The sequence below is a fragment of the Mus musculus genome, chromosome 17 (genome assembly GCF_000001635.26).
Source record: "Mus musculus strain C57BL/6J chromosome 17, GRCm38.p6 C57BL/6J".
Lineage (NCBI taxonomy): Eukaryota > Metazoa > Chordata > Mammalia > Rodentia > Muridae > Mus > Mus musculus.
Window position 1 is genome coordinate 86917041 of NC_000083.6, and position 12936 is coordinate 86929976.

At 48.4% G+C, this 12936-nt stretch overlaps 1 protein-coding gene across 2 annotated transcripts; it reads left to right on the plus strand.

Moving 5' to 3' along the window:
- Window positions 1-307: 307 nt before the first annotated feature.
- Tmem247 (transmembrane protein 247) lies at window positions 308-5327 on the plus strand. Of its 2 annotated transcripts, none has more exons than NM_001277980.1 (3): window positions 308-541; window positions 1211-1549; window positions 5146-5327. In NM_001277980.1, coding segments are annotated over exons 1-3 (638 nt in total). In that variant the 5' UTR covers window positions 308-424. The 2 variants fall into 2 exon arrangements, with proteins under 2 accessions (NP_001264909.1, NP_084380.1); NM_030104.1 differs by having other exon boundaries at window positions 1211-1546.
- Window positions 5328-12936: the final 7609 nt, after the last annotated feature.

Sequence of the window (12936 nt, forward strand, 5' to 3'; positions counted from 1 at the left end):
CCGGCACCATTAGGAGGCGCTCTGGTATTCACGAAGCCCTGTGGGTAAGAGCCCAGCCTTCACTGGGGGTAATTTTTTTATTACATATATTTATTTGGAGGTGTGTGCTGTACACACACACACCACAGCGTGCGTGTGGGCAATCAGTTCTCTTTTTCTACCGTGTAAGCCTCGGGGATTAAATTCGGGTTCTCAGACTTGCCGCAGGTGTCCACACCGCTGAACTATGTTGCTGCCCCTCCACCTTCTGTCCTCACCAAGACTCCTCAAAGGTGTCACAGCCTCTCCCAAAAGTGCCCTGGCAACTGGAATGTGGCCATTATGAGGATAGGGATTGTGATGGTGGTCAGAACCTGGTGAAGCCAAATGGTATTGTCTTAAAAGATGTCCTGTGGCCCTGGTCCGCAGCACGGTGGTTATCTGGATGGCGATGGAGGACAGGGAGGTGATGGAAGCCCGAGGGGCAGGAGAAAGCTGCCCCACACTCTCCAAGGTGGCCCCTGTTGACAGCATGCCTGAAGGCAAGCCAAAGGCCTCTTTGGTAAGAGGACCCCTCTCTTGATTTGCCCCATCCATCCCACTGGGGGTCAGGGGTAAGGGGCTCTAAGCCTTAGAGTCTGCTCACATGTGCTAGAAGATTCAGTTGACAAGAAGAACAGTGTCCCCTATATCCCTATAACTGGTTCCCAGCTGACACCGGGAACCAGAAAAACTTTACAGGATTGTAAGGTTGAGTGAAACTTTGTCTCTGTCTCTCATTTGAGGCCCTTACTTCCCTCTGTGGACAGGACACACACACACACACACACACACACACACACACACACACACACACACACACAAACAAACATATACATATATATGTGTTGCTTGGTTCTTTCAACACCTGGGCTTCTTCCTCACTCTGGAGCTCCTGAAAGATCTGTTGTCTGACAGTTAGGTGAAGGGTGGGGGATGGGAAAATGACCTCCAGGGTGATAAAGAGTAGACCTGAGCAGACACCTTCCTGATCCACCAATGCCTCACAACTTTTGGGCACTCGCCCTTCATGGGAGTTCACCTTCCCCTGTTATATACACTTCTAGCAAACACCCCGTCTAGGTAGTCTTTGCAACACACCCCAGGCTCCTGAAGCTCGGAGCAGAGGGTGTGGTTGTAGGGAGCCCCACACTGACTCCCCCATTATCACCCCACTTCTTCTCCATCCCAGGATGCAGAAGTCCCCAAACTAGAACTGCCTACCCTGGAAGAGAACGGGATCTGTGAGGACAGAGATTGTCCGGGGCCCCCTAGGTCATTGCCTCCAAAGTCCGGCCCAAACGCCAAGGGTCAGGCTGGCGATGGACCTGGACTGGAGTCCGTAGAGCTGCCCCTGCCCCTGGAGACAGAACACCGCAACGCGATGGAGCTGGAGAAGGTGCGCATGGAGTTTGAACTGACGCTCCTCAAGTACCTGCACCAGGAGAACGAGCGGCAGAGGCAGCATGAGGAAGTGATGGAGCAGCTGCAACAGCAGCAGCAGCAGCAGCAGGCTTTGCCTCACCAGGTAGCAGAGTGGGCTCTGGGCTGTGGCTGTACTGGCTTGGCTATGCATCTTGTCTGCTGGTCCCAGGTCTGGCTGAGAGGTGGTGAGCATCATGTAGCTGCCTCTACCCACTGGTGCCTGGATCGGTTTGCAGGATGGCCTGAGACCACTGCCCCTGTGATTAGCTTCCCTGCTATGTTAGATTCAAGCCTCTAAAGAGAGTTGAGAGTAGAAGATATCCTGAAACCACATCCTCTACCCAGAATCCCTTTTGATGGTCTCTTCGTGTCCAATACTCATACTATGACAGGCTTTCCGCCACTGTTTTTAAAAAGTTATTTTAAGATTTATTATATATAAATCTGTGTTCTGCCTGCATGTACACTTGCATGCCAGGAGAGGGCACCAGATTGTAGGTGGTTGTGAGCCATCATGTGGTTGCTGGGAACTGAACTGACCTCTGGAAGATCAGCCAACCCTCGTAACCTTGGAGCCATCTCTCCCTCCCCTTTCCAGTACTTTTATTTCTAAGATGTGCCAGTCGTTCCTGTCGCCTGACTATTGAATGATAACAGAAACCTATCCTTTTTTTATCCGTTTTCTCTGTTGGACACATGACCTTACTTATTAGAACCAACCAAAGCAACATTCTCTTTACAAGAAATAGATGCTCAGCCCCTACCATGCTACATGGAGACAAGAGTGCTCATCTGAGGGATGGGGTCTAGCTCAGTCTGCAGAGTACTTGAGTAGTATGCATGAAGCCCTGGGTTTGGTCTCCAGCATCAACTAAACATAAGTAGAGGCAGAATAATCAGTTCAAGGTGACATGGTAAGTTTGAGGCAAGACTGGGCTATGTGAGACCTTGTTTTAAAAGAAAAATTGGATGGAATGCCACCTGGGGTACTTAACACTGTGGCCAGACTATTCTAAACACCCTGTGATGAAAGATGTCACCACTTAAAAGAAGTGCCTCCTGGTCTCTGAAGTCATAGGTTCTGGGTAAAAAAACTCAGGCGCTAAGATTTTGTTTTTAAACCACTTAACCTTGAACACATTGCTACTCCCCCTCGAGCTTTGGTCTGCTCATCACTAAAGTAGAACCTGTCTCATGGGTCACTGTAAAGGATGAGAGAGGGAGTGCGTGGACGCTGCTCTTCAGTGGACCAGCACATGAGATAAGCGCTCAGTAATCGCTAGCTATTACCATTTTTATGAACTCACGCAGTTCACTGCTTGACCCGAGTGCAACGACTTCCATTCATCACTTCTCGGTCTCCTTGGGATATGATGCATCAGCCCCACTTCCCAGCTCTGAGTCAGCCTGGATTCTGAGAAGGTTGTCATGATCTCAGCTACGGCTGTAACTGTTGAGAAGGGTGTGACCTAAAGTTAAATCCCATTGCAGATCTCACTGCAGGTTATCAGCGGCTCCACCCATCAGTGCCGCACCGATACATTCTCTCCTGCTCACAGTTCTGCAGCATGCCCAAGAAACCTGTCCTGAGCCCTGTGTCGGGAGGCTTCCAAGAATAAGGAACTGCACTACCTGAATCATTTGTCTTATTGATTGGTCAATTCTTCAAAGAGAAGATAGGTTGGTCTGACAGGACTTGTCCTCCGTGAACACATGATGGCTTACTAATTATTCTTTCATAAGAAAAAAATTTTTTGTAAAAAAAAGCACAGATACCTGCTTACTATACATAAAAAAAAATCACTGAGCCAAGCCAAGCTTACTGAATTAGAACATCTGAAATATATTCTCCTTCTTCTAATATCTAGAAAACATTTGCCTTTCTCTAGAATACTCATACATTCCTGATACTTTCCAATTCTCCAAGTTCTTAGATTTTTGTCAGTGTCCAAGAAAAAAATTGAGCCATAAACTATTTAAATCAGGCATGGTATTTTTATTAGTTTGCCTGGTTGCTGCGACAGAGTCCCTGAAGAACGCAGCTTAAGGAAGAGTCAGTTTTGGCTCACAGTTCCAGGGGACAGTCGTCACAGCGGCAGGAGCAGCAGGCAGCTGCTGGTCACACTGCTTTAGTCACAGGCGCTCAGATAACTCAGTCCAGAACCCCAACCCACCTGATGATGCTGTCCACAGTTGGGGGGAGGGGGTCTGTCCATCTCAGTTAACCTAACCTAATCTAGATAACCTCATAGGCACACTAGAGGATTGTCACCTAAGTGACTCTAGGTCCTGTCAGATTAGCAGGGAAAATAAGTGGTCCCAGTATTGTAAGGACCACATCTCCCAATATTTCTCCTTGCTGGATGAAAGGAAAATCCTTAGCATTGACTCTTCTGCCTTTTTAAAAGATAGACCATGAGAAGTGTTTTGAAAAAGTCTACAAATATGTATTTGTGTGTGCACGCTCATATAACACACACGCACACACCACACACACACACGCACACACCATACACACACCACACACACACCACCATGATGGCTTCCCTTCCTCATTCAGGCTAACAACATATAGGCTGGAGAGTGTGGTGGAAGTCAACATGGAGCCCTGACCACAGAGCGCCCCGTGTAGAGGACACTGGACACTCCGGCCTTCCATTGGGTGTCCTCCGTGGCAGCCACATAGCTGAAATCACTCTCCCCTCCTTAGCTTTGTTTCTTGATATAGTTGCCTTCTCATTTTTTCTGCATCTGTTTTCAGCAATAATGTATTCAAAGTCTGTACCCTTGGGAATGGTTTACCAAAGTGTTTTATTTGTGATTCATTTACTAAAAGGGGGTGAAACTGGGGCCTTGGCTTGGTTGTGGAACCTTCCATAATCTCTTTTTCTTAGTGATTGGAGGGAAAGAGAAGAGAAAGTGAGATGAATGAGTGGATGAATAATTTAACTATAATGAATTTATCTGGACTAGTATTTGTCACTAGTTTGGGGCATCTCAGTCCTTGCCACTTAGCATTAAAAATATGACATCCTAAAAACTACTGTAGAGCAGAAACCATGCCAAGTTCTTTAGTTCAGATTAAAATGTTTATATCAGTTTTTGCCTCATACACGGATAACAGTTAAAATAGGGTCGGTCTGAGCCCAGTTATTGACTTCAGAAAAGAACAACTCACAATCAGATCTGTCTAAAACCCCAACACCCCGTGGAGTCAAGAGGGCCCATCACTCTAACCATCTGCCCCAGGAAAGAGCCTCTACCCAAGGGTGGAGGGCTACGGACTAACCATGTGACATACGTGAGGACTTGTGCTAAGGCATGCCCCTTCAGAGTGCCACTGTCCAGAAAGCTAGCCTATGAGGAAACAATATCCAAAAAATATTTCTAAGATCCAGAGCCCAGATCTGGGAAAAACCTGCAAGTCCTTGAGAGCTTTCTCACATGGGTAACCCCAGGGCAAAATGGAGCCGAGAAAGGGCCTCGGTGGCCTAGTGCCTGGGCTCACAAGGGAGAACACAAGCCCAAGAGAGAAAATGCACCAGTGATCTCACTAGAAATATCTTCCTTTATTTTCTCCTTCCTCGTGCTCTTGGGAAGGAGGTCTCACTACACAGGGACTTCCATGAGGTCACCCCAGAGTTCAGGACAGGACTGAGTCCAGCTGTGGTATTGCTAGCTCTGCTCTCTTCTTTCCCACAGTTCTCAGGAAGCCTCCAGGACCTCTTGCTCCCCCAGAACCAATTCGCCATGTTCTTCTACTGCTTCATCTTCATCCACATCATCTACGTTGCCAAGGAGACGGTCTTCTTTCTCTTCTCCAAGCACTACCTGTTCTGTCTGGCAGCCATCTTGCTGTGCTTGATTAAAACCTTGTGGTCCTACTTCCAAGTGTCGCTGCTTCGTCCATCGCCTACAGTGCCATCTGTGTGTTCACAAACCCCTCCCCTCCCATCGAAACCCGGCTCGATGGCACAGCTGCCAGCTGTGGACACCTGAGCATGGAGATGCACAGCCAGGACCCCTGTCTCCTCCCCATGGGAGAACTTCAGAAGTTAGCAGGTTTGAGGGAGGGTAGATAATCAAGGAGGGCCCAGAAAACCTTTCCAGAGTCAGAGTCACATCCGTGACCAAGGTTGGATCCCAACACATCCCATGTTCACACCGGTTTTTCTTCTCCTCTAAATTGCGAGGTTGACATGAGCCCCTCCCCCAACAAAAATGTCCTTGTCCCAACCCCCAGAATCCTGAAGTTGTTGCTTCACGTGACAAAAGAAACTGTTGTTAAAGCTGCTATTTAAGAGCCTGCATCCTGGAAGCATTAACAGACTGAGTTCTGCCACATGCCCTCCTCCAGCCACTTAGGCAATAGTGAAAAACAGAGAGGGGGGCTGTGTTCAGTGTGGCTACACCAGAAAGAGGGGCAACTCTGGGGTCCTAACACAAAGGGTAGATTTCCATAGAGAGCCAAGGCTGTACACAACAAAGCAGCCCTGCCTGCCCATCATCCCTGGCTTAGCTAGTCTCTCCTACAAGGTCTGAAAATTGTATGAATTCTCTCTCCAGGAGACAAGTTCTCCTGAGCTGGGCCTAGGTTTCAGCTTTCGTCTCCTGATAGGAGACTCCTAGGGAAATCTCAGTTTCTTGTGGTCTGTTGTTTCAGGAGTCTGACAGCCAAAGGGGTGGAGCACAGATGTCTCTGGGTTTAGAATATATTCATTCCTGCCACTACAGTTACAGTGCTGAGCCATGCTCAAAGAACCTTGCTGTGGAAAGGGAGGCTGGGTTATCTAGGTAGTCCCAATGTCATGACAGACATGAGGAGCAATCCCACAGGCTGAGAGCACTGCAGGACCACAGTCAGGGCAGCCAGAGCTTCCCTGGGCAAGACAAGCAGGAAATACAGTCACACCCCCAAACACAGAGAGGAGGGGGGTCTTTAATGTGGCTGAGACTGCAAGTAACTGAGCCCAGAGGGAGTCACCACTGATGGTTTACTGGGAAAAAAGATGGGTGGAAGAAAAAAAAATACCAGATACACAGAGCTCAACACAACATACACACACATGCACACATGCACGCACACACAGGCACACAAGCACATCAAACACACAAGACTATTAAAAATGTAGAAACAAGCCGGGCAGTGGTGACAACAGTCTTTAATCCCGTCACTGGGAAGGCAGAGGGCAGTTGGATCTCTGAGTTGGAGGCCAGCCGATCTAAAGAGCCAAGGCTATGCAGAGAAACCTAGTCTTGGAGGACGGTGGGCCGAGGGGAGGGGGAGTAGGGAATGGGATAAAGGGTGAGGAGGGCGGTAGATACCAACACAGAGACTTACACAGATCATAGAACACAGTTTCCTGTAGAGGGATAGTCTCAAGCCTGCAAGGAAACAGGAGGCTCGACCTGAGCCCAGCAGCAAAATTGCAAGATACACACAAAAAAGAAAAGGATTTCAGCTTCTCCTACAACTCCCCCTGGCCGGCCCACCGTTCCTCCGTTCCTCCACCATACCTCTCTGTACAGACTGTCAACTGCTCTGTTTCCACCTGCCCAGGCATTGAGATGCCAGCCAGTGCTAGCACTGAGATTCACACAAGGGAGAAAGCTCTTGGTGAGTCCACCCTGACCTTCCTCCCCTGTCACAGAGCTTGGCTGGGTTCTGTGACACTTGGTGAAACAGAGAAGACTATCTGGGGACCACACTGTCAGGACATATTAGCCTGCCATTTACGTCCACAGTGACCTCCCATCTTCCACCGAGTCCGGTGCACCCATCCCCACTTAAGGCTGTGTGTGATAGGCACTTATAACTTGCAAATGGTAACACTGGCATTTCTCATTAAACTTTCAGTGATGGAAAGGCTTGCTATGGGGTCAAGTCTCAAGATCGTTTATTTGATTCAGGTTTCTGGCTTGAGACTGAGGCAAAGATTAGGAGAGCAAATTGTCACAGGCCCATCTATTCATTTGTCACAGACAGAAGTGGGCACCAGGTTAAAAAAAACAGAAAGTCAAGGCCACCCTGTCACTCTTGTTGTCTGGCAGTGCTGGACCTAAATATTTTGGTTTATCTAAGAGGAAGACGGACTCTGTGAAGTCACCGGATTAGCATGGCACACCCTGGGTAATAGATACAAACTCTCTTTCCCACTGCCCAGATCTAGTGCCTAAAGACTAAGAGCAGGAGTTAGGACCTGACTCTAAGTTGAGGATCTTAGGAAGATCCAGCTCTGCACACAATCACCTTCCAAATTAGGACAAGTCTCCTTGTTGAAATTCGAAGCAGACAATCCGGAAAGACACAGTCACAAAGGGCAGGAAAGAGGCACAGCTAAATGGTAACCAACCTAGCAACAAGTCAACACATTAGCAGCTCTTAAGTGCCTCCGATGCCAAGTATCCAGTGCAATGCTTAAGGAGGCCAGCTTGCCAAGGGAGGCAGGGCATGCATTAAAACCTTCTTGCAGAGAATTCCAGGCTCAGAGAAGTCTTACCCTGAAGCACAGACTCTTCCCAGGTCCCTACAGTCCTGCCTGCTGAGGCAGCTTTAACACACAAGAACACTAGAGATCACTTACAGCCTAGAGACCCCAGGAATGAAGGGGACTGGGTTGGAGACTGAAGCCTTCCTGTAAGAGCAGCCCCTGGAGGGTTAGGAAACCTGGGCAGGTGAGTGAGAAGGAGAAGGGAGGATGCACACAGGGATCATCGTAGAAGGAGAAGGCATGGCGTGCTCCGGCTCAGATGAGTGCTGCAAATGCTGACAGGCTGGACAAGGCCTCAGCCTTGTTTCGTGGTCTTGAATGCTGGTCTCAGGAATATGAACTTGATCCTTTGGGAAACTGGGAGCCCCGAGGCTTCTAAAGAAGTGGCAAGAGAGAGGCTTCCCCTCCCCCAACCCCTCCCAGAAGTCTGGAAACCATACTCGCCTTGACCCCCTCCTCCCATTTCTAGTCCAGACACGTTGTTCTAGAGGTTCAGAGTGTGAGTATTATAGGCAGCTGTTAAAAAACAAAAACAAACAAACAAACAAAAACCAGGGATTGCAGCTTAACTTAACCGAGGTCTGTGTTTGTACAGACCAAGAAGTTCATGTGGTCAGCCCAAGGGCTCAAACTTGCTATGAAATGACAGAGGACTCTGGCTCCAGACTGCCCCCACTGTCCTCGTGCTAACAGCTTTCGTTTATATGCTGTGGCTGCAGCCCATTCTCTCATGGCTACCACAGCTCCAGGCACCAATCCACAGGCAGAGAGCAGGTGGGGAGAAAAGCACAGCCTTTTGGTTTGGTTTGGTTTGGTTTGGTTTGGTTTGGTTTGGTTTGGTTTGGTTTGGTTTGGTTTGGTTTGGTTTTTTGAGACAGGGTTTCTCTGTGTAGCCCTGGCTGTCCTGGAACTCACTCTGTAGACCAGGCTGGCCTCGAACTCAGAAATCCGCCTGCCTCTGCCTCCCGAGTGCTGGGATTAAAGGCATGGGCCACCACTGCCTGGCTAGCACTGCCTTTTGAAGGCTGTCCAAACTGATCGAGGGCGCGAGGAGAGGGCGAGAGCCTTCAATCCCAGCACCCAGGAGGCAGAGGCAGGCAAAGCTCTGTGAGTTCAAAGCCAGCCTGAACTACATAGAACTTGTCTCAAAATCTTTTGTAAAAGCCAACAACAGCAAAACAAAACAAAACAAAACACACACACACACACACACACACACACAAAAACAAAAATACTTCCGAAGAAGTCCCAACCAGAGATTTCTGATTGCATCTCATTGGTCAGATACAATCACAAGGCTGCTTCTAGCTACAGGGCTTCTGAGAAGGTAAGGTTTTACTATAGGGAGCCCACCAGAGATTACCACTCAGACACACTGTTGTAGACATTATTTAAACCCTGCCCCACCTTAATCATTTAGTTCCTGGATGGAAGAGTACATAAAACCGTTATATTTACAATAAACCTTAAACAGCATAATAGCTGGACAAGTATCTGGCTCTATGCTACTAGAATCTACTTTCCTATTGATCTATAGATCTATTGATCTACTTTCCAATTGATGAACTGAATTATTATTACTACTTACTATGTTTCATCTGGGCTGTTCTTAATTCCAATTGGCCAGCCCACAGAGCCACATCTTCTTGAGTCCTAAGCCATGGCAACATCTCCCTCATCTATTTACCTTCCTCTCCTCATGGCTCTTCTCTAACCCCAAGCCTGGAAAACCTAAATCCCACCTATGTCTCTTCTGCCCAACTATTGGCTGTTGGCATCTTTATTTACCAGGCACAATAAACTGGGGGCAGGGTCACTTAGCTAGCATTTTTGTGTGGACTCTCTCATCTCTTGTCTCTGGGACAACCAGTTTTGGGGGGGGGAGGGCCCAAATTAGCGTTACAATACAAGCAGCATCTGGTCGATCTACTATGCACATTTTATAAACAATTGAAAGTTTTTGTTCCAGCTGGAACTATACTTGGGTATTCAGAAACCCAAGTATAGCCCAGGGCCTTTAGACCAAGGCTTTTTTTTTAAAAAAGCAAAACCCATATCCTAGTATCTCAGTCAGCAGCTACAGAGGAAAGGTTTTTCACAAGCAAGCAGTTTAACAGAAGCTAAGATAAGCAGTTAGCTGGAGGTGGAGTTTTGCACAAGCAGGAAGTTTAACAGAAGTTAAGATAAATTAGCGGGAGCATCTTTAACCTTGGGTTCCTAAAATAGGGTTGGGTAATTTTCCATGGGATTCTTCATCAAGGAAATCAAATTCTGGTTAAAACTGAAATGGCCTTAGCAAGAATACAAGACAGAGGACCTTCTGCCCTGTCACAGTTTTTACCTGAGCACTTTTGCAGCCTTAAACAAAACTGGGATTCTGATAGGACAAGGGCAAGGGTTAGTAGCTGCATAAGAACTTGTTGCCCACCATTCCTGCTTTAGCAGGCCAGAGTTCCTGAGTCAGAGCCTTGGTTGGTTGAGACAGGCAGGTGGAGCATGGTGGCAGCCGATCTTGGCCTAGCCCCATGCTGTGTCCACCCGAGGAAAGGCACACCAGGCCCCAACCACAGTCAGTAGTGGACAGCTCATGGCTTCACCCAGACGCATGCATGCCTAGATCTGACCCAACATCTATCACCAGGGCAGCAGCCCTGCTTGGGGACTTAGACAGGTACGTTCAAGGCTAGAGTCTCTCTTCTTCCTGATCTCAGATCCCACAGAACAGAGCCAACTGTTGGTCGGGGGATCTGAGCTATGGTCCTACACCCAGCTGCTAAAGGTTGCCTCACAAAAAAGAACTCACTACCAAGGTCCACTCCGCTTTAGCCCAAATAAACAAAGCCCTAACAACATTTCAAATAGGCATAAGAGGAGAAAGACACCAGTTTGTCTCCCTCTAAATAGAATGTCATCGATTGCCAACCCAAGTCCAAGGATAAGCTAGAGCTAAGAGACTACTGTCGTTTACTGGAGGGGAAGGACAGCAGACACAGTTCTAATGGCCACTTCCCTCACTTTTTTCTGTTATCACCCCTGCTGAACAGGTGACTACAAGTCCTTTAATTTTCTTGGGTATCATTGAAGTGACGTGGAAATATCTAGAAACTCAGTGAGAAAAATAAAGGCTTATTAACTAATATAACTAATTAATTAATACAGCATCTGGTTCAGTTGACCCAGATATGATTGTATCTAGAGGTGACTTTCAGCATCAGTGGAGCTGGGGGACTCCATGTAGATATGGCTTCCTGGGTCCCATTCCAAGTCCTGAGTCAGAAACATTGTGATAGGTTCCACCCCAGCCAGGAGCCTGCTGCCTAGGCTGAGGCTCCATTCTTTTCTCTGACTGTAAGGCCCTGTTGTGGACCTGGAGGACTTTCCAAAGGGATAAAAGGACAAAGATAGAAAATGAGGTGAGAAGAGGAACTGAGTGTGGGTCCTAAAAGTGCTGTGGGGGCCTCCACCTCCACCTGGCATGGTCAAACGCTAGCCAGAGTGGTAGCATGGCCGCAGGACACCACCGTCAGTCCCTCCTCCCTCTGCTCCTTGACCAGGCCTTGCTGTGGATTTCCGAGGACCCAATCAATTTTAACCATCACCCCAGGAGCCACCAGAAAGTTCTGGAATCCTCCCAGGCCTGTGTCTGCCTCGCCTGTCTTCTATGCCTCCTGTGTGTGGCGTTGGGGGACTCTTGCTCAGATCTCTGCATTCATTATTTAAAGCTTGCGGCTCTTCCTTCAGGAAGGTTAAGCATGATTAAAAAATGGGGTTGTTCCACGGGGCCCAGGAAAACAGCTAGGACTCCCACAGTTTGAAGCTGTTTTGGCCAAGCCCTGTTATATAATTTAAAATCTGTGGCTTATTTAGACTTAATTAGCCAGAGGGCCACAGCTGCAAGTTCATTATCAATATTTCCTAAGCTTTGTGGAATCTAAGACTGAAGCAGGGGATTAGCTCTGGCTTGCAAGTTTCTCACACTGTGTATGGCAGCATCAGGAGGAAAGCATTTTTGTTCCTCAGAAAGCAAAATGATGACATCAAAGGCCTTGTTGTCCCCACGGTGGCCCGGTGAGAGATGGCAGCCCCTCAGCTGGGCTGTGAGTCACGGGATCATCAGGTTAGAGCCTGGGGTACGAAGCAGCACCGAACAGGTAAAAGGTGTCAGCCTGAATTTAAGATCCGAGGGTGGTGGGAAGGACAGGACTCCAGAACGTGTGAAAGGAGAGGACGCAGGGTCATTACTCAAAACCAATCCACTGGCTGTGGAGACAGTTCAGTTGGTAAAGTGAGTCCACTCCTTAGAACCTACCCAAAGAAGCAAGGTTCACCTGGGGCGGGAGTAGGGGCAGGTGGGGGGCAGTGGGGTAGCCTCTGGCCAGCCAGCTAGTGAGAGACCCTGTCTCAAAAAAAAAAAAAAAAAAAAAAAAAAAAAAAAAAAGGAAGGAAGGAAGGGAGGGAGGGAGGGAGGGAGGGAGGGAGGGAGGGAGGGAGAGGAAAAGAAAAACCACAAAGTGGCCAGCACCTGAAAGATGATGCCCACACCCACACCACACCACACCCATGCCTGCTATAACGGTTGGGACTTCCTGGTGCTGACAGAACCGCACAGGCTCTTCCAACCATCCTGTGACCTATGGCAGGCCCACAAAGCCAACCCTGGCAGTGAATGAAGATGTCTCTGGGGTCTCGGTTTCATACTGTCTCTCAGATCCCATCTGAGAGAGGTAGTCCTCGGCTTCCACCCACAGCAGGGAGAAAGCCGGGTTCTGTGCATTGGCGTGTACCCAGCGTGAAGGTGCTGAGTCTGGTGTCCAAGGCAAGCCGTTATGTGTAGATCCCAGCTCTGGGAGCAGACTCTGAGCACGCAGGAGGCATCTTTTATTGAGCATGTCACATTGCAGGCCCACGGCTACTCATCATCATAGGGCTTACTGAGAACTTAAGGTCTTCAACTTGGGCGCTCCTCTCCTCTCTTCTCCTCTCTCCTCTCCTCTCCTCTCCT